This window comes from Artemia franciscana, chromosome 19 (assembly GCF_032884065.1).
Source record: "Artemia franciscana chromosome 19, ASM3288406v1, whole genome shotgun sequence".
Lineage (NCBI taxonomy): Eukaryota > Metazoa > Arthropoda > Branchiopoda > Anostraca > Artemiidae > Artemia > Artemia franciscana.
Genome location: NC_088881.1, coordinates 11,504,160 through 11,525,034, shown reverse-complemented (window position 1 = coordinate 11,525,034; position 20,875 = coordinate 11,504,160). Strand labels below are relative to the sequence as shown.

General features: G+C 33.5%; 1 protein-coding gene across 22 annotated transcripts in view; it reads right to left on the bottom strand.

The window, feature by feature from the left end:
• The window catches only part of LOC136039286 (uncharacterized), a 287,308-nt gene that overhangs the window by 10,410 nt on the left and 256,023 nt on the right, over nucleotides 1-20,875 (bottom strand). For 13 of the 22 annotated variants that reach the window (XR_010620404.1, XR_010620406.1, XR_010620411.1 and 10 more), the window contains 3 exons: nucleotides 17,611-17,793; nucleotides 9,059-9,199; nucleotides 6,615-6,797 (listed from right to left, as the gene is read on the bottom strand). Coding sequence is in view for 12 of the 22 variants with exons in the window: in XM_065722876.1 (XP_065578948.1) it covers nucleotides 6,615-6,797; nucleotides 9,059-9,199; nucleotides 17,611-17,793 (507 nt within the window). In the remaining 10 variants the exon portion in view is untranslated. Of the gene's footprint in view, nucleotides 1-6,614; nucleotides 6,798-9,058; nucleotides 9,200-12,313; nucleotides 12,455-17,610; nucleotides 17,794-20,875 lie in introns of those variants that run through there. The other 9 variants (XR_010620405.1, XR_010620410.1, XR_010620408.1 and 6 more) reach the window with 4 other exon arrangements.

The window sequence follows — 20,875 nt, the reverse complement described above, 5'->3', positions numbered from 1 at the left end:
ATGTTATCTAGTATCTGTAATTATTTAAAGTGATGATAATAATCAGCAAGACATCAGCAAGTGTAATGTGAAGATCAGAATTGAATCTTCTTTGAACCTCCTTTATGTATTCTATTCTTCTTTAAATGAGCCTTCTTTATGTATTCTTCTTTGAGTATTCTGCTCTTCTTTAATTGAATCTGCCCTATGAATTCTAAGATTTTTAAGATGAAGTGAATTCTCACTGTGAAGAAAATCAAGAAGAAAAACGTACAGATTTTTAGCTAAACGCTTACGCTCTAAAAATTAGCCACCTTAAATACCAAGCAAAATTAAATCTAATCGTCTGAAATGGTTCAGTGTAAACCTGCACATTTTTAGTAGCAGCAAGTACCATTTCTAAAAGCAAGAATCATGCTTCTAAATCCGTAAAAAGTAAGCTAAACATAAATACCACCAAACGGTTTAAGAAAATTTAGCTTCTCTTTGAGTATGTAGGTGTACAGGGGAATCAACAGGTTAATAGTGATTGGGTTTTAATGTATATAAAATACTGTCAAGTTTAACTAATCAGTTTTGTTTATTTATTTTCACGACTCAACGTGGTCACACTGATGGAATTTCAATACTCTTTTCAAAGTCTCACATGGAGCCAATAAAAAGAAAAATCTTAGAAAATCACGATTTTCGAGCATGAATAGACCTAGGGTAGGTCTAAGGTTTAAACATATGTTTATTTTGATGTCCTTCGTACTTCGTACTTCGTACCTTCGTACAGCTTTATTTATAGCACAACAACCCCATAAACTAACTTGATATATATATATATATATATATATATATATATATATATATATATATATATATATATATATATATATATATATATATATATATATATACTAATACACTTTCTCATCAAAGAACAAACGACAGTAAAAGATATAGGCGCTTTTTTACAGGCTATTGCTGTCATTCAAAAGATACGAAATAAAAATGAAACATTCCCTCCTAATATCCAACAATATTTCTGGTCTGAATAATGTATATATTAGTCGGGGGTAAGGTCTCTGCTATGGCTTTCAAATTTCAATAATGGCCCTTGAAATTAGCTAACGATGTTTAAAACGTCTCGTATATTTTCTATAGCTTAAAACTATGAATTAAGTGAATTTAATAGCATAAAATCGTATTTCTAATGCCTAATGAGGCTCTGGCTGATTTTTTGAAAGTTTCATTGGCCTAGCACATCTACTTTCCAAGATAGCAAACAGCCCAACGTCAATGATTTCATTGTTTCTTAAATTGAATCAAAATTAAGTTTTGAAAATTATAACTGCTGGTGAAGATATGGGGAATGATTTGTGTCATTCTTTGTTTCTGGTACTAAGAAACACTAGCCAAGGCTCGTCATATTCAGCTTTTTTGTGTCATGTTGTTTAAAAAAGACGGACAAATTGTCTTTGTTAGCATTAGTCAATAATTGCGTAATTTTCTAACCAATCCATTTTTTCTGCCCTGAATTTTAAACTTAACTGCTACAACTCTAACAATCCCCAATATATCCTCTCTCCTTTTAAATCAAGTCTCTTAACTTTGCCTAATATGAGATTTGTGACGCAAAGAGCCACGAGCTCTTTATCAACCGTCAATAGAATTAGAGTTTATAAGGTGCAAAAACTTTTTTCTATCGTATTTTATTACAAATTTGACATTTGCATGGATACTATAATTCATTTTATGATGATTTTCGATGTTGATAAAAATGAGTTTCCATCCATTTGTTTATTTATATGTTTTGATGTCCCAAAACTAGTATTGTCTTGTTTTAGAAAATAGATCCCATTTTGTTTTATAAAATGTATTCACAAAACTTGATTTATTATTGTTAGAAGCGCATCTTATCCTGCTCGAAAATTTCATGGCTTACAGAAACACTACTACTACTACTAACAACTCACCACAGAACCAAGCCGCCTGAGGCCAACACGGCTACGCAGACTCCTCCTGCATCCCAATCTATTCAAAGCCTGCCTCTTCCCACCCTCACAGGAAGTTCCAATTTCCTTTAAGTCTTTCTTTATGACATCCCCCCCACCCCAGACGAGAACGACCTGCTTTCCGTTTAGCCCCAGATGGTTGGCCGAAAAGGGAAATCTACGGTAATCTGTCATCATTCATCCACAGAACGTTCCCTAGCCATCTCAGCCTTTCTTTCATTATAGCCCTGGAAAGCGAAATTGAACCATGTTTTTTGCACAGCCTACTATTTGAAATACGGTCAGTCAACTGGGGTACCCAGAACAATCTGTAGTAAAAGATATATCCAGGCTGATTTTGGTTTTTTCACTGTTCTTTTTTTCTTTTTCTAAAACGCAACTTCTTCTGGAATGCGATCTCTTCTTATCAAGACGTCAAGATAGCTCTCTTTTAAAGACATTACTAAATAGTTGAGGCTGCATTCTATACTCGAGTAATTCTCGAATTCACGGACAAGGAATTTTTCCACTTCGAGGACTTTTCTGTTTGCTAAAAACTAAGAAAAGTATCGTTTGCTATGCATTTGTGACTTAAAAAAGAGTCAAATGCAAACTGAAACTATTGCTGGGTGGTTTTTGAGGTATGGTTGACAAAAAACTCACTTAATTTGTATTCTTCTATTAAGAGTGCGTTGTTAAGGTGTTTTATTTGCTATATGTGCACCAAAATATGAAATACTGCACCCGCTAACAGTACTTAACCTTTAATTTAGCAGAAAGGGGGAGAGGACGCAATCAACCGTATATCTTGTATTTGTTTTGTTTCGTGGGCTAGAAAGTGAGTCCGAAAATTTATTATGGTTATTATTATCAGCTACAAATGTACACCTTGTTGTTTTTGTTGTATTTTTGCCTCTGAATAATAGCTATTATAGTCGTGAAGATGCAGGGGAATTTATTTAAAACGAAGCATAGATGTATAAAAAAAAAATGTATTCTAAACGCAATTTTGCTTTCTCGGGGACTTGAATTGCATATACCAGTGAAGAGGACGAGGTGCAGGTTGATAGGCCCTTTGTACATGAACCAGGTCAGAATGTTTCTTTGGAGAATTAATGCGACAATGTTTTTCCTATTAGGAAAAGCAAGAAATTAAATTAAAATTAATAAAGTAATATTAGAGGAATTTGATAAATTTTTGCAAAAGGGAAAGGTTACTAATTATGTACGGGAGGTTGAGAGTAGATTTTGGTATAGGTGATTTTACTTGTTAAAATGGGTTTAAATCGAGTTGAATCGATTATCTTTTATATAGCTTATCTCTCTGGCTCTGGGCGGCGGACCTTAGGGTCCTAGGGTTAGTCGGATCTGACCGTTTGCAAGTGAGTCTTTATCTGAGAGCGGGTATTTGACGGTCTGAAAGGGTAAACGAATGGTCTACGCGTGAGGAAAGGATCCGCAAACCAGCTTTGAACTAGAACTAGAAGGAACTAGAAAGCGGGGAATTTCAGAATGATTGCCATTCGATTTTCAATTTTCAGAACCAGCTGAAATGGATCAAGCTGTTCCGGTGATTACAGAAAAAATTTATGAGAGAATCAAGTCTTTATCTCCTGATCGGAAACATCCCACTAGAAAAGATAAGGGTTTTTCGATGAGGAGTGTAGGCAAGAGGGAAAGGTTAATTAGGTTTTTCAGGATACCTAAAGTATCAGACCCATTGGATTATGGAGTAAATTTGCGTGGGTTATAGGAATATAGGAAATTAAGGTCAGATTATAATAGGGTTAAAAGAGTTAGAAACAAGAGGGAAGCAGACGGGGATTAATGAATAAATATAGAGAGCCAATGGTGTGAATAATCCTGGTGAGTTTTGGTCACTAGTTAAATGTTCAGTCTGGAGCCCAGGAGTAAGAGTAGATGTCCCGCCAGTTGAGACGTGGCCAGATTATTTTGAAAATGGAGAGTCAGATTGTATCGGAGGGACTGAGTCGAATGGCTTACAGCATAGAGAGTTATGTCGGGCCTTTGGACCCTTTGGGATTTTTTTGGATTACAGTGTTTTTTTTTTTATATTTATTGAATAAAAGAATTTGAACTTGTCTAAGGACGGTGACATATCCTTTAAGACAGAATGATTGTAATTCAATTATGCCTGTATCTCAAGATGAAATTTGGGATCAGTTGAAAGAGGTAAATGGTAATTCGTGTCCAGGAACAGATGGCATATCTATAAGGACCCTTCGGCTAGGAAGGACAACTTAAATACACATGTTGGCCGTAATTTCCTCATTTGTTGTGGAGAAAGCTTGATGGTCTCGCTCATGGGACACTTAGGTGGCAGTGGTTCTTTTCAAGAAAGATAATAAGAAGTTACATGCAAATTTTAGGCCAATCTATATGCGAAATGTGGTAAGTAAATTATTTTATAGGTTTCTCGAATTTAGGCTAAAAATTGGTAGGATAAGGAGGAAACACTTAGCCTGGTCCAAGCAGGATTCGGATGGACGTTCAACACGGTTGACCGTATTTTTACTCTCGATATATTGAGAAGGAAATATGCTACAGTGAAAATGTTCGGCTATTCATAGCATTTTTAGACCTGAAAAGTGCTTTTGACTCGCTTAATAGGAGGTTGTTAGTTGAAGGTGGGTTAGAATTAGGCCTGCCGTACTTTTATGCAGCGATATTAGCAGACAGGCATTGGAAGGCGAAGCTTATTGTGAAGCCTATGGAAAAATTTCCTAAGCTGGTTACGTCTCACGTGGGTGTGAAACAAGGAGATACTTTATCTCTTAAGCTTTTTTCCTTGTTTGTTAATGATAAAGATAGTTTTGTGAAAAGTAATGGAATCCCTTATGTATCTTCGGACCAATTTAGGCTATTATATGTCATTCACGGCTGACATGGCTCTAGCGGTAGATAGCAGAGATAATCTTCACAAGCAATTAGAAATCATGAAAAAAAATATTTAGAAAATCAGTATTTAGGGGCAAAGGGGATGATGACTCTGAGGTTGTTTTAATTTTGGAGGAATGGTGTTTGAGGTTAAAGAAGAATTTGTTTATTTGGGCGTTAAATTTAGTGCGTTAAAGGGGATGTCTTGGCCTATAAAAGATTGTAATTTAAGGGGTAATAGGTTAATAAATATTCTTTTGAGAAGTAAATTAGGTAAGCTAGTTCACATAAAATCCAGAAAAGAGTGTTCCAGAAAAAAGTAGTTTCGGGTTTACATTGGGGTTCTATGGTTTGGGCATTTGCTAAATCAACTGAGTTTAAAATAGTTCAGTTAAGATATTTAAAGAGAATTTTAGGCTCGAAGGACTCAGTTCAGTTCAGTGGTTCAGTGGTAGTTCAGTGGTAGTGGTTCAGTCGTAGTTCAGTGGTACTGAAAGAAGGTTCGGGGCTTTTCACTTCAAAGAGAGTTGGATTGGTTACAATGGTGAAATTTTAGGAGAAATTAATTAGGCTACCTAGAATTCACCTTCTCAAGTCAACTTATTTCTAGTACTTGAAAGACGGTGGACGCGATTTATGGCCATACCAGGCCAAGACAGTACTGGGAAATTTTTGGGAAAGTTTAGGTAGGTGGCTGGCCCCTACTTTTGCCTTATGTGTGGATGTGTGAAGGAGAATTTATTTCACTTCGTGTCCGAGTGTGAAGAGCTGTCTGAATTGCAGAATGAATGTTTTGGACGAGTGTTTGGGAGTGAATGCTGGTTGATTGAGCGGATGGCTGAGAGGAACGCATGTGCTATTAAACGCTTGTGGAATTTCGTTTAGGGATTAAACATAGGGAATCACGTTTGAGGGGATACCTTGTTATGCTTTTTAGGATTAGAATTTTTTATGATTAGTGTTTGTCTGTTAAAACTTTGAGCCTTGATATCTTTCTTTGTTGTCTTTTCGTTGTTGTTTTTTTTCTTCTTTATATATACTATCTAAAGTTGTATTTTTTTTTCCTGAGATTTGTTTGCAGGCTGTATTCTGTGTTGCTATGGCCCACAGGCTCTTTGCAATAACTCTTATCTGAAAGGGATCCTATTCAAGCTCTTAAGGGCAGTTAATGTTGTGGACTTCACGGTGAAAAATATCGAATTAATAAAAGTACTGACTTTTGGTCACTTTCGCATGGTCTAAATAAAAAGAACACATATTTAAAATTTAGTAAATACTACTTTAGACTTCAATACTCATGGAAACTAGAAGACAATAATACATACAAAACACGAAGATTTTCTATTATTTTGAAACAAGCTGCACATATACCCGCACATACATGAATCTTCATTTATTTATTGGTGTGTTTATTTTTTTATCTGTACCCTTAAGATACGGCTTAAAAAGCTGCAGATACAAGGTCCCTTAACGGAAATTCATGAAATTGCTACACACAATATAATAATTCCCTCTAAGAAAAATTTGGAGGTGTGATAATTATTGCTCACTTTTCTTGTATTTTTCACATAGTTTCCAGTTTTTTTTTTTGTTTTTTTTTTATCAGTTTTGACACATTTCAACATCTCCTCCTGATTCTAACGCCCGAATTTAATTCTTCCGTACTTTCATGCATATGAGGTGTTCGCGGCAACCGTAATAAAATTTTTTTTTTTTTAAATTATCTATCGAAGTCTGAAAACCAGAAAACTCTTTTACCTTCATAAATTAAGGGAATTTTTTTCCTGAAGTAAGCCAAAGACGGTGTATTCAGAACATTGTACTTCTTAGCAGCTTCTTCATCATTAAGTTTGACAAAATCAATGCCAAAGGCATCAGCTTCATCATCAATATTTTCAAGCTCCTGAATTATAGCTGGGCATTCCGCACATTCATCATCATCTGAAAAAAATCACATTGCTTCCTTTTTCAAACACATTTCAAAGTAAAACTTGCTTTTGCAAAATTGCAGACCTTGGCAAGAAATCAAACATTTGATAGATGCATATAGATAGATAATAGAGGGATACTAAAGGTAACAGTCCAGGTGGCAGTATTCCTTACTCTGTTGATCAAGATAATGCATGGCACATGAGATCAATTTTTTTTTTTCAACCATTCTACAAGAGTTTTATTGTTGTACTTTTAGCTATCTAGTTTTTTGGCTTTGGTCAGTTTTTCATGCGAGATTTTATTGTTTAAATTCATGTTGTTATTAATTTTCTTGAATTTTCTTATAAGTAATTGACTAACTCTTTCTCTCTATCTGTATTTTTCTTATTCTTTTGTCTCTCTCTCTTTCTTAGTTTCTCTCCTGTAACCTCCCTCTCTCTTTCTTTTTCATTATATTATCCTCCTCTGTCTCTTTCTTTGTCTTATATGGTTAAAGTGAGTTTCAAGGTAAAACTCACGGTTAATATATTAGCCCTATTTACACAGTGCAGTAAACATTCGAGATCAGCTACTCCGTTAAAAGACCGCAGATTCACTGAATACTGGTCTACTGATTACTGATTTACTTTTAACCCAGAGGGTCAAAAACATGACAAAATATATTTTGATAAAAACCGAGAAATATCCCAGATCAATATCTTCAACAATGTTTGACTCTAGTCTTGGTTTTTAAGATTTCAATTTCTTCCAGTAAAATTCTTTAAGAAAAATATTTTATTAGAATATTTATTTCGATGACTATAATTTGAACCATACATGCACTTGAATTAAATGTATAGTGTTGGAAATACTGTTCAGTAGATAGAGGGGTTTTGATGCTTCACAGTAAGTGCAGGTCTAGTTATGTATAAGTGTATGCATTTTATTGGGGGGGGGGGGGGTAAAAATTTTGCAAAGAAGCAAACCCAATTCCTTTTTTATTCGCAGGTATAAGAAAAAATTGAGAAGTTTCAACCAAAGAAAATCAATTCAGGAATTTTAAGTCTTTTAAATGTATGTTTTTTTGGCGGATTTGAGACACTTATCTATCTATGCATCTATTTTTCAGCTTTCGGCCAAAGGAGAAAGATATTTTACCTTTCTGTGAAAGCGAACTATTTTTGACTAATAGCTTATGTCCATTACTGTAAAAATCTCTTTCAGAAAGTATCTCAAAGATAATGGTTAACGATGTAATAAAGGTATTTTCATATGTTATCTTGAATTACTCATTTTGAAAGAATATTCTGTTTTAATAGCGCAATTGAATAACAAATAATCGGGTAAATAAAAAGTACCTGGTATACCGGCAACATTTCATCTATTTTAGCTGAATTTCAAGGTTTAATACATTTTTTAAGCATTTGGTTGAAGAAACCAACAATTGGCGTTGGTTTCAAAAGATATCTACGTGTGAGCAAAGCCGTTTCAAAAGGACTTAAATATTATTGTTTGAATATATTATTTTTTGGCCCTTAAACGTGCTTTCTGCCTACATGTTTACATTTGTACTAACAAAAGATATAAAAGAGACCTCCTTAGAGGGGAATACGAAAATAATAAAGGGGAAAAGCTCTTGGGAAGGAACTGAGTGATTAAATTTGCAGAAGATAATCTTCGATAGCATATAGTCTATCTGTCGAAATCAAATATTGAAAGTTTAGTGCAATTTTAAACTAAGAAAATATTTTTCACTGATTATTTACTGTAATATTTCCAGTGTTCCAGTGTTTATTTTGTGTTTCCTTTATTTGCACCATAATAAAGTCAGAATTCCCAGTTCTTGATGCTGTATATGAATGCAGAGATGCTGATCATAAGGAACAGCCACAGATGCTGAAATAAATTTTGCTTATAATCATTACCCGGAATATTATTAATCTGAAAAAGACAAAGTAGTTTATGAGAACAAATAATCAATGAAAAATGCTTAAGTCTGCGCTTCCATTTTATTTTTCTACGTGAATTTCATATGTGCAGCTAGAATGTCAGAAAGCCAGTACGCACAACAGAAATAGATGAATTTAAAACTTTTTTTTTCTGTTTTATTGATGATTCAGTATTTCAACAACCGTTTCCATTACCGTTACCGTTACCAACAACCATTTATAGCTACTTACGCTTATGGTAGATCTGATCAAATCACTAAAAAAAAAATAATTATAGAGACAGAAAAAAAACAAAACAAAACAAAAAAAGACAGAACAAGTGGAAAGCGTCAGGTGACTCACAGAAGAAAACAGCAAGAAAAGGGGAGTCATCAATAAGTCGGTCAAGCATTCGAGCATTCACTTCTTCAATTTCATCAGCCAACTCACGGTTGTCATCATCTTGCAACCATTCAAACACAGAATCTTCATTTCGTAAATCTCCTGTTAGAGATAAACAAAATACATGAAATAAAAAAAGAATAAAAATTATTAAATTTGTTTAGTTAGCAAAATGGATTCCTTCATGCACAACTAGTCAATATGACCTTGAATTACTTTTGAAACGCTCATGTGTTTCCATCTTCAACGATTGTTTCAAGAGTTAGGGGGTGATTTATTTAATTCACACTAAATAATGCACACTGGCACAAAAAACAAAATTATTTTGTATTCTGAAGAATGTAGTTTGACTTGGTTTTTTCTTTTATAGTCAGTGCAACTCTGTTGCTTAAAAATATTAAAACAACTCTGATGTGATCAGACTTACTAAACTAAAATGCTGTTTCCTTTTAATATGGTGCTTTTTCCTTTTTATATATTCCTTATTTATATACTCCTTTTTTATAATGCTCTTTCCTTCTTGTCCTTTTAATAATTTCAATTAGCCGATACAAATTGGACAAAATTTCAGCAAATCAATTTATATTTGTCGCTTTGCTAAAAAGAGCTTAAATTATAAATTTTAAGGATTTATACGAACAATTATCCTATCCCAAAAAGACGAACAATTTAAGGTAGTGTTGCAGTCAAGACATTTTTTTGTACTGAACATAATAGGAAACTAAAAAGTGTTGGCTCACAAAAGTGTTAGCGTTGTCCAGTTGCAGCCTTCATTAGCGCTTAGCTTTCGGGGAAATGTTCGAACATTTTAGATTTCCCCCAAATAATATTTAGTCCCCAATTCCCCAAAAGTTTTCGGAAGATTAATCTAGCTCTCGATACCCTGAAAATAAGATTTTGATTTTCCTCAAAACATAGTTTCCGGAAGTACTTGTATTTTTTTTTTCAAGTTTATACTCTTGCATTTATGAATGGTTTTATACATCCGAATCTCATCTTCCAAAATAATAATAACAGTAAACAGATAAACTACCTTTGCGTAGTTTTTTCAGCTGAAATAGTTTTGGCTTCCAAAAGCTAGAATAACAACAATTTTACTAATTATTAAACAAAAAATTAAGCAATAAAACTATATTGAGAACTCTGGAGATGCCAGATTCAAATTTAAAGGCAAGCTTACAAGAAACAACAGTTTTGTTGGATTTAAAATATTTTATCAAGAAAAAAAGACTGTAAATTTTAAATTATTAGCCAATGAATAATTAACATAAGGCTATACAACATAATTGTAAACACATATATTCCACATGTATATGTAAATCAAAATATTGCTAATTTAAACAAATCCACTAGCACAATATTGCTGTTCCAGAGCAGTTCCTAAGTTTGATTGTGCACCGAGAAAAATTAATTATAGCACCCCCTCCTGACTCAAATATTAGCAAAAAAGCCGTTTGAAGTGAAAAATTTATTTAATTGGACCACCCCTCTGCCACAGTGCCTGGTGCAGTTGCACTGGCTTCTTCTTCCCCATTTTGAATGGCTCTACCCCTTAACTCCGCCCTATCCTCCGAATTTGCCAGCCAAGAATCATTACCGTAGGACGCTTCCCTGATAAACATTATTTTTAATAAAGATTTTTTTCATTTGTTTTAATAAAAAAAGATCTTTAATAGAAACGAAATTATGTTTTATCCAGTGCAACCTCAGTTTAATGAAAGTGTTAAAGTATAATAAGTGTTTACTAAATTGATAAACAGGCTTGGCTCTCAACAAGGTTTTTAACTGTTATATCATTCATACTTTGCTCCCTATTGAATAAGTTTGAGGACCCCTGGCTTGAAAAAATATGACTGAACGCTAAAATGGAAAGTGAATGAACGTTTCAATATGTAATTCAAGTGCCACCAATTCTGAAATAGTGAAATGCTAGTAGGAGAGGCAAACTCATGCAGGTGCGTCATCTATAGCCAAACCTCAATCTCAAAACTTGAGGGCTGTAGAGCTTATGATAAAATGATCATGGAAATATTGAACAGACTAAAGGACTGGTAAGACATTTCTTTTTTTTCACCTTCAAGCATACTGCCGATGTGTGCGAATCGTAAGATGAATTTTTCTCAGAAGTAGACCATCTTTTCATTGCGAATATTTGAAGCCATTGGAGAGTGTAAAAAATGCTGTCAGTGATGTGCATCATAAAAAATCAAGTAGCTTTAAGTTTTGGTGGAGATTTTTGTATACATAATATTTCACAAAAATTGCATTTTCTATTCCGAATTATTAAATATTGTTTTTAGTGGATAATTAATTTCTAGTAAGAAAATAGGTAAAGAAAGGCAGTATTAGGAAACCAAGGCCTTTGTTTTTGAAAATTGCCATGTCTACTCAAAGCTCCAATTGACCAGAGTTATTTCTAAAGCCCTCAAGAAAGAGTGTATAAAAACTAATAAGAAAAAAAAAGCTCGAATCTTTAAAATGATACTGACTGGAAATCAAACTATTGGTCCCCCCAATCGTCCTGCGGCATCAACAGAACTAGAAACATTCAAAACAAGCTGAAGTTTGATTTTCAAAAAGTTATACTCAATTTAAGGTATAACTTTACTTGAATCCTGCATTGTATTTTCTTTGTAGGAAATTTTTCTTGCTTTGAGCCCTTTGTTGTTTATTATTAAATTGTTAGGACTGCAGGGAATAGCCTAGTTTAAGCGAATGCAAAAAATATACCTATTTTCATTTCTTTTTGTAAAAGCTGTTTTACCTTAAACACAATATAAAATAGAATTATACAGATAAAATGAAAAAATTTTCGATTTATCTACTACAATAAGCTTTATTATTTTCAATTTATTACGTGATGAGAAATAAGTAGCCCACAAGAAGTAATGTAAGAACTTAAGAATTATTTTAAATATATTATAGGCAAGAACATATCCAGGATTTTGTTCAGTGGGGGGAGGGGTCGAAAATCTTTAAAAAAACGCATAGAAAATGTGTTTATATGTATATTAGCTATTTTTTACGAACCAAACCCGACAAATTTTGAATTACTTAAATTAATATGTAAGTAACGATAATTAAAATTAATTTCTTATTTAGTTTTTTTATACTCTCTTGCCACGGCTTTAGACATCGATTGTATTTCTCATGCTGTCAATCACCTCAATTTTTGTCTTTGAGATTTGGCTCAAGCAAATATGGGACACCACTCACAAAACATAACAGCTAGTCTATCTGAGGTTTCCAAAAGGTGATCCAACATCGTTGATGTTACTCCTTCAATCTGGTCACTTAATTCACGGGTTTCTTCACTCATCATCCATGCGATAACACTTTTTGATGAGAACAAATCTCCTGTGTAAGTATTTAATTTTATGAAAAAGATACAGATGGAAAGGTTCACAATAGTTGGGGTAAGCTTTGCAGAGAGTTCAAAATAAGAAAAAGCCAAATACATTTTTCGGTGTTCAACAAGGATTCATGTTTAGCAAATATTAATAATTTTTATTTTCCTTGGGATATAGCAGAGCAATCGAGGAGGAAGTTGAAGGATTTTCGAAATTCCATTTTCATAGAGGTCCTGGGATGGATTTGTTTTTACTGTTGACATGTTCAATAACTTTTCCAAATTTAAGAAAATTAAAGATATTGTTCCTATTTATATGTTTCTTATTAACTGTTCCTTCTATTGAATAGAAAATTGAAAATTGAAAGAGTTATATTGAAAAAGTATAATAATATTTATGTTTCAGGCTCCAAACTTAAGATAGAATTATAAGAGAGGACATGTATAAATATCGTTCTATGCTTCCAATATTGAGGACCACTGCTCTGAGCTAGTATGTTCAATTTTTTTGTACCACGCTGCTAAGAAGAACAAGAAAACAGGGGAACATTTTTGGATTTTGACAGCCCTTACACTAGAAGAAACATTCCCAACAATGAAGAAGAAATTATGCGGGATTTATTTAAAAAAGATATTTGAATCAAATCGCTATTGTGCTCGCATACCTTATCCTTCTAGATTGAGCCCACTGGCCAATTATTGTGTCTCAGAAACTCTTACAATTAACATCGTTTGTGCCATACCTTGAAGTATTTCTTCTTTTTTTTATTCAAAAAAATGTTCGTACCAAGCAGGGAAAGTGATCTCACAGTCTTTTTGTTTCTTCCTTATGGGTCTTTTATCCTTTAAACGCTTCATTACATCAGTTTAGCACTTTTTGAATTAGGACAGGTGAAAAAAAGTGGCATTCAAATCTAGAACTACAACGGGTAAAGACTATTTGTTTTTTTTTTAATTAGAGACTTGGGGTTAGGGAGTCTTTTTTTTCAATTTAACAGAGTTGACTATTGAGTCCACTTGAGTTGGAGTTAAAAAAAAATACAAAATTATTAAATACTTCATGCAGTTATAAAAATACAAATAAAAAGTCATTCCCTATAATTACCAAACCAAAATTCACAAAATATTATTAGAGAGGTTAAATAAGATTTTCAAACACAATCTCAAACCTCTATCAGAACTTTGAGTTCCTGTGAAATAAGGAAAAATTAGCTACTATCAATATAATACTTTAATTTCAGCTTAATTAGTTACTAATCAGTTCAATAGTTTAATCAGTTTAATATTTTAATTAGTTACTACCAACACAGTAGTTTAATTTCAGTTTAATAATTTCAGTTTAATTAGTTACTATTCAGTTTATTAGTTTGATCAATTTAATCATATCAATCAGTGTTTTAGTTTAATCAGTTTAATAGTTAAATCAGTTTAATAGCTTAATTAGTTACTACCAATACAATAGTTTAATTTCAGTTCAATTTGTTACTAATCAGTTTGATAGTTTAATCAATTTAATCAGTTTAATAGTTTAATCAGTTTAGTTGTTTGACTAGTCTAATAGTTTAATCAGTTATTACCAATATAATAGTTTAATTAGTTACTAATCAGTTTAATAGTTTAATCAGTTTAATAGTTTAATTTGTTGCAACCAAAATAATAGTTTAATTTCAGTGAAAATCATAATTTATTATTCTCCACTGAATTTTTGCTATGAACGCTAACACATTTTGAAGAACTGCGGTCAAATGGATAAAACTAGAATGAATAAAGAATGTCTTTTCAGACCTTGGACAAATTTTTAGAAATGAACCTAACTGAAGGTTAGGCTTTATCTAAGGCTAATTGATCTGTCATCGGTTTTACTTCACCAGCTATTCAATCCTAAATTGAATCGTGCAGTTTTGAAAAATAGCAGGTAAAGGTATTCCAAAAAACTTATTCAAATATAAACACCATACAGTAATATTAATATAAGCAAAATGATTTCATAAACACAATAAGTAAAAACCTTATTTGTATATCTAGTCATACCATATTTGAAGTACATGAAATTAAAATAGAAATCACATCCTTATTATTTTAATCATAGTATCAATATTACCTATCCTATTCATGTTGCCATGGAATAAGACATTTCGAAATAGTAATGTTGCCAAATTGCAATGCTTCCACTTTTTTTTTTCTGAAAATCAGTAACGACTCCAAAAACCTGAGTATATTATCGCGAGTTTTTTTTTAAGTCGGGGGAAAATCAGGAGGCTTTAAACAACTGTTTTGTCTCAAATACCAGCTGTATTGGTGGTAAAATTTCAGGAATAGAGAGACAGAACAAAGTACAATCGGAAATATGTTTTAGAGTCTTAAGTCTGGTCTTCACCTCACGGAGCTTTCAGAATCCGGTCTTCCGGATTTTTCTTTGACGTCTTCTTCTTCTTGCATTTAAAATATGCCGGAATACGTCTTGCATCCCAAACAGTTGTAGGATCCGATCCGGACAAAAAAAAAATCACCAGAAACATGTTCTCTGATCAATTATAAAATTTTACTCGAATCCAATCACCCGTCCCAAATTTAAGGATGACTCAATATTCCGGATTCCTCCTTCCTCCCCTCTCCCCTCACAACTATCGGACCGAGTAAATTTTGTATTTACAAGTCAGTTTGATCGGGTCCCTGATACCCCGATCCCTTTATTCTAACCGTTTTTCGAGATTTCTGGTCTCTCCAAAACAGAACAAAATAAGACAATTAGAAGAGCAAAATAATACACTTTGAACACAGTGACATAAAATTTAGACATATCAACACTTTGAAAACAGAATGTCCCTTTGAAAATAGATTTGGTATGGCTGGCTTTTGCCTACATCTTAAAACCCATCCTATATTATTGTGAAGCCGATTTCGCCGACACTCAAAATCGTTATTAGACTAGGTTATTAGTCTGGCGAATACTGGATATCTGTAAGACCCGTAAAAATAGTGTATTTGAATTTGTACTATAGAATCCTTGAACTGGCAACAGGTTAAAAATTGGTTTCAAATTAAATGTTATTTTGGTAAAAAAAAAAAACAAAAAAAAAATAGATCATAGAAGCAGTCAGTAGCCTACTTCTTGGATTACCCACGAGCAGGGATGTATAATTGTCCAGTTCCAGTAAACTTGGTGCCGACTAGGTCATTAATTAGGGTCCGTAGTTGACTTCCATGAATCAAACGCGGCCGGCAGCTTTGAAATCCCCTTTTTACGGGCAACAAAGACATATTTTGCGTTTTGCCAGACAATCGCGAAAGATTAAAAATTTCAAATTGGACTGAGCTCAATCCAACAGAAATCGGGAGACATTTCAAAATTTCAGTCGGGAGATTTTCCAAAAAGTCAGAAGATCTCACGATAAATTGGGAGGAGAGGGAACACTGCCAAATTGGGCAATTTCAATGGTTTGGCCGGAAAAACCTCTGATTCGCCAATCAAGTTAATCGTATAAATTCCCCAATCAAAACTTCGATTGCCTTTAAGCAAGGCGGGTATTGAAAAAAAAATATATATATAGATTCCAATATTTCTGTGATAGATCACGATTTCTCGAACACAAACAATGGAAATTAGTTAGCAATGAAAATATTGTGTTTTGATGAATCTCTACCAGGATATCTGCCCAGCTTTACTAAATTTGCTCTTTTGTCAAAATACTTACTTTGAAATATCTTAAATATAATTTAATTGATTTATAATATAATATAGACGGCCTGTCCAAAAGAGATACAAACTTTCTTGGTTTTGACCACTGATAAAACAAAATAAGCCTTAGGATTTTATTACTTAGCGGCGCTTACTTTCTTAATTTATTCTGATTTTTGTCATAATTGCAGTAGTTCTTTTTTTTAAACAAAACAAATTGTCTTTCATATAAATATGAAAAAAATTTTCAGTTCAAAAGTTAGAATTTTGAAAGTTTTTGACCCAAGCCGTTTATTGTTCTGAATTTAAAGCATTCTATTTAAATTATGTAAGTGACGACAAAACTTTTTGAATTTTGAATCCATGGAGTAAGCCTCGACTTGATTGAAAAAATAGACCAAACATATTTATTTATACGATAGTCATATGACCATCAATAAAGAAAACCTGTCACTAATCTTGGCAAAAATCCTTGATAATATGATCAAAACTCTTCCAAGAAGTCTAAAGAATGTTTTTTTAAGGATCAATTTAGGCATTGGTTTGAATTAATTAATTCAAGTCCCTTAATGTAGCCATTTTAGTATAGACTATCAACAATCTTATAGTAGCCAATTTTCCAGTGGTGGCTCTGGCCTCTGATGTACCCGGGGCAAAATCTTGATTAGCTCCCCCACCCCTATCTTCTAAAAATGTGCATGTCAAAATTTCAACAAATTTTTACTTGTTAACAAATTATATTTATTAACAATTTTTTTTTATTTATTCAAATTTGGCTTATGTTACTTTATGTCGAAAAAAATAAGGAAAATGGAAAGTTCAGGTTTAATTTGCTTATATTTACTGTCAACTGTGCCCTCTACTTTATATTTATAAAAATAAAATTTCAAAAATACAAAATGATTATTATTAGATACATTATTTAATATTATAGATTGTAAATTATTTGAAGAGATTGTTTATATGGAGCTTGGTGCCCCTAAAATACCCCCCCGGGTTAAGTGTCCTCTGAGGCTCTATTTACCCTTCTGCTCTCTTATCTTCTAATAGCTTATTTAATATGGGCTTATCAAAGGCTCTTCTGATAAAAATAGTTTGGTCTTACCGTTTAACCGTTTTATGTTTAATCCAAAAGACGTACTTCAATATGAAACTGACTGAAGCTGAAGTATGAAGTTGACTGACGATAATGAAATTGGCTTTTCAAACTATTCAATATCCATTGCCAAAAGTTTTCTAAAATCTTGTTTTTGGTTGATCCCCATTTGTAGGGATCTTAAGTAATCTAAAGATTATCGACTATCGCTTTTATCAAGATACAGAACAATACTGTGGAAAGTTATTTATCAATTTTTAAATATGCTGTAAATACATGGAAAAAAGTGTTTTTAGGGGCTGCTCTAAACTAAAAAATATGCTTGGTAGGCTAAGAAAAAAACAACATCGTAACCCAACGTCTTTCTGCAGAAGGTAATTCTTACTCACCGTCATACAGAAGTGGATTTCCGTTTCTAAAATAAACAAGGGCTGGGAAGGTTTTGATGCCATACCGCTTAGCCAACTGTGTATCCATGATCTTTACCATTTGGATTCCATACCTGTCACACTCATCATCTATATTCTCCAATTCTTGAAGTACTTGCTCGCATGATTTGCAATTCTGCTTATCTAAAACAAAGTTTGAAATTGATGCATAAAACACTTGGCATAAGAAATTTTAGTCGTGTTATTTTCATCATATTATAAAATAAAATTTCACAATCGATTTCTACAATAGATTTAAGAAACTTAGGTTATTCCTAAAGCTCTGATATTTGAGAAGGGTTCTGATTCTTATGTAATAAAAATAAATCTTAAAAGTTCTCACTATTATAGTTTTTTTCGTAGTTATCAGGGTTCTGTGACAATGATCGAAGAAAAGTTCCAAAGATGGAAAGATACTATGAATAACTGTTGAGTTTATTGTCATGTAAATTAAAAAAAAATGAGTAGCTACTTTTATTAAATTAAAGCAATTTTTGATAACTCGAATTCTTTTTTCAACTATGGACCTGGTTCCAACACCTTTTTCAAAATAAGTTGTATGGCTGGTATATTTCATTTTCAATTGCAGTGATAAAAAAAAATTGTCCAATTTATATTTCTCTATGCCCTTTGAAGTGAATATAACTTATGTTTTTAGTCAGCTTAAGGCCAGCTCACACATCAAAGGGAAAAAATTCTATATACTAAGGTACTATTAACTCAATTAATTGGAGTCAGCACAGCCGTGTTAAAAAAGTAAACAGTAATGTGATCTCCTTCTGTTATTCTCCTTTCTCATAGAATAATTGGTAGAGAAGTTTGGATGGAGGCTCATTAAAGTGACAAACAAAATCCTAGTTCCGAAAAGAGAACAAACGCAAAAGAGAACAGGAGCACACAGCTCCCTCAAGTGCCCTTTCTCACCTCTGGTCACCTTTGTTCCCCTTATTATTATTGTATCAAAATTTAAGATGACCATTTTGCTCAAAATGATTTAAAGACAAACAAAGTGCCCCAACGAACCAAGCCCATACATCCCGAGGGAAAATGGTTTAAAATCTTAAAAATGACCTATTTGACCCATACACATGTTTGAAAGAAATGGGTGCGTTTCAGCATTTAAGGGAATTAAATCTATATGAATGGATGTATAGATTATGTCCATGAGCCCTCCAGTCATTCCTCCAGTCATTCCTCCATCCACCTCAAAATATTCTGGCATAAAAGCAGGCATGGGGATTTTCAGTAGACATACTAGGAGGAGAAAATGTTGCCCATTCAAACCTGGTAAACAAAAAATATTAATCAGTGTAAGACCAAGAGAAGCTCAAATTTGATGCAAAATTGAGATACACCCTGCCTCAGTTTACAAATGGGCCAAATCCTAACTAGGTGCAATAAATCTCTGTTCATCATCCCTTATCATGATCCGCGAGATATTTTGTATCAGTGAGTCAACAGTAGATGAAGTCAACAAGTATTTGGTATCGTCTGTCACTGGTGTTTAAATTTCTATTCCAGAATTTTAATTAAGCTAAATGTCTGGTCAGAACAGCTAATTCTCGCTCTGAAACCTCCCTGGTTAGGTTTGGTCACACTGTAAGGGCGTTGTAGAATCTACTGATCAGTATAATGGTCAGGAATCTATCCGCTATCACTGTCTACCATACCTTTGTTAAAAAACAAAGGTTTAGCGATAGTTATTTCATAATGACGAAAGACGAACCGAGGTAAAAAAAACTAAACAAATTGAAAGCGAAAGCGATGATGATTGGGTTTTGGATTTTGACATTGATAAGGTCATCAATGCCTACCATACCTCTGAAAATTGAAAACTTGGACTAAATAATTCGTTGAATTATTGAATCTTTGTGTGCCCTCCTCCTCCTTATCCTAGTGAATTTTTGGCAGTAGTGCTTGGTGTCAAGTTTAGCATCGACTGCTCTTTCAGCCTTCATGTCGTTACAATTATCAAAAAGGCAAATAGTGCGATGCGGACACTTATACTAATGCGTCGATTTGGTTTCTCAGTGGCACAACTAAGGATAGATAGTATGCATGTCCCGTATGGGGCCCACAAGTCAATAACACTATTTACTTAAGTGACCAGCTTGGGTCAATACAAAAACGAGCAGTCAAAGTAATATTGTGCGATGCTTTTACTGAATTTAAGTTAGCAATATCCACTTTACAAATTCCCTCTCTTCAAGAGCCTCGACTCAGTTTGATTCTTGACTTTGGCCAATATCTTCTCAGAAGTGATAAACACAGATCGATACGACCACCAGTTTTAGTGAAACATCGAAGTACTAGGTCGAAGAACATTGACAGATTAGCAGCACTTCCTTCACGTACAAATCGTTTTTCCAACTCATTCATCCCTTTCTTTGTATCAAAGTATAACAATTGTTGATTTAATCATATTTGTCTTCTAATTTCTTTTCGTTTGATTTAATCCTTTTTTCGTAAGCACAAGCGTCATTTAGTTTTATGACTACGAGAGATTGTGCAAATAAAACCTATTCTATTCTGAAAGAAAAAGAAGTTTTGTCACACCACCTGAGCAATCAAAAACAATAAATGTTCGGCGATATGTCTTTCATACTGACAAACGACAATCTGAGGCAAAAGTTAAAGGTCAAATTAAAAAAAAATTAATTTTACAAAGGCCGTTCTTATAATTTAAGGTCCATTCGGACGTCATGACATCAAGAAAAGGCTCAAATTGTCTGAGTTTAGAAGACAATGAAAATCTATATATAGAAGCCTGCCCCGTGCCGAGTGCTGGTGCCTGGAGGCTTTCACCACCGGGCTCTCAGTACTAACTTTTATAACTATATTACTTTGACTAATGAATAGTCACTAACTGCGGCTAAGTTCCATTTCAAAATTATTTAGTACCTGGCTCCACCTGGGTAGTCTCTGGTGCACAGGGTATTGAAGAAGCCTCTATAGACATCTTGTACGATTGCTGTGGTGAGAGCATCTTCCCGCTGGTGTTCAAGTCAAGCCTCCACACATTGGAGATTGTGGCTACACGTGTGTTTGAATGTATTTCTCGCTCTCCCTCTCTGTTGATCAACAAAGAAGTCTTTAATAAATGAAGGATGATTTCCAGGTGTGCAGAATAGTCACACCTCTCACGTGTCTGACCTTGGGAACACCGACCATAAACCAAAATATCCAACGTTTTTGAAGCCCGTGAACACTCTGATGATAGTGAAGG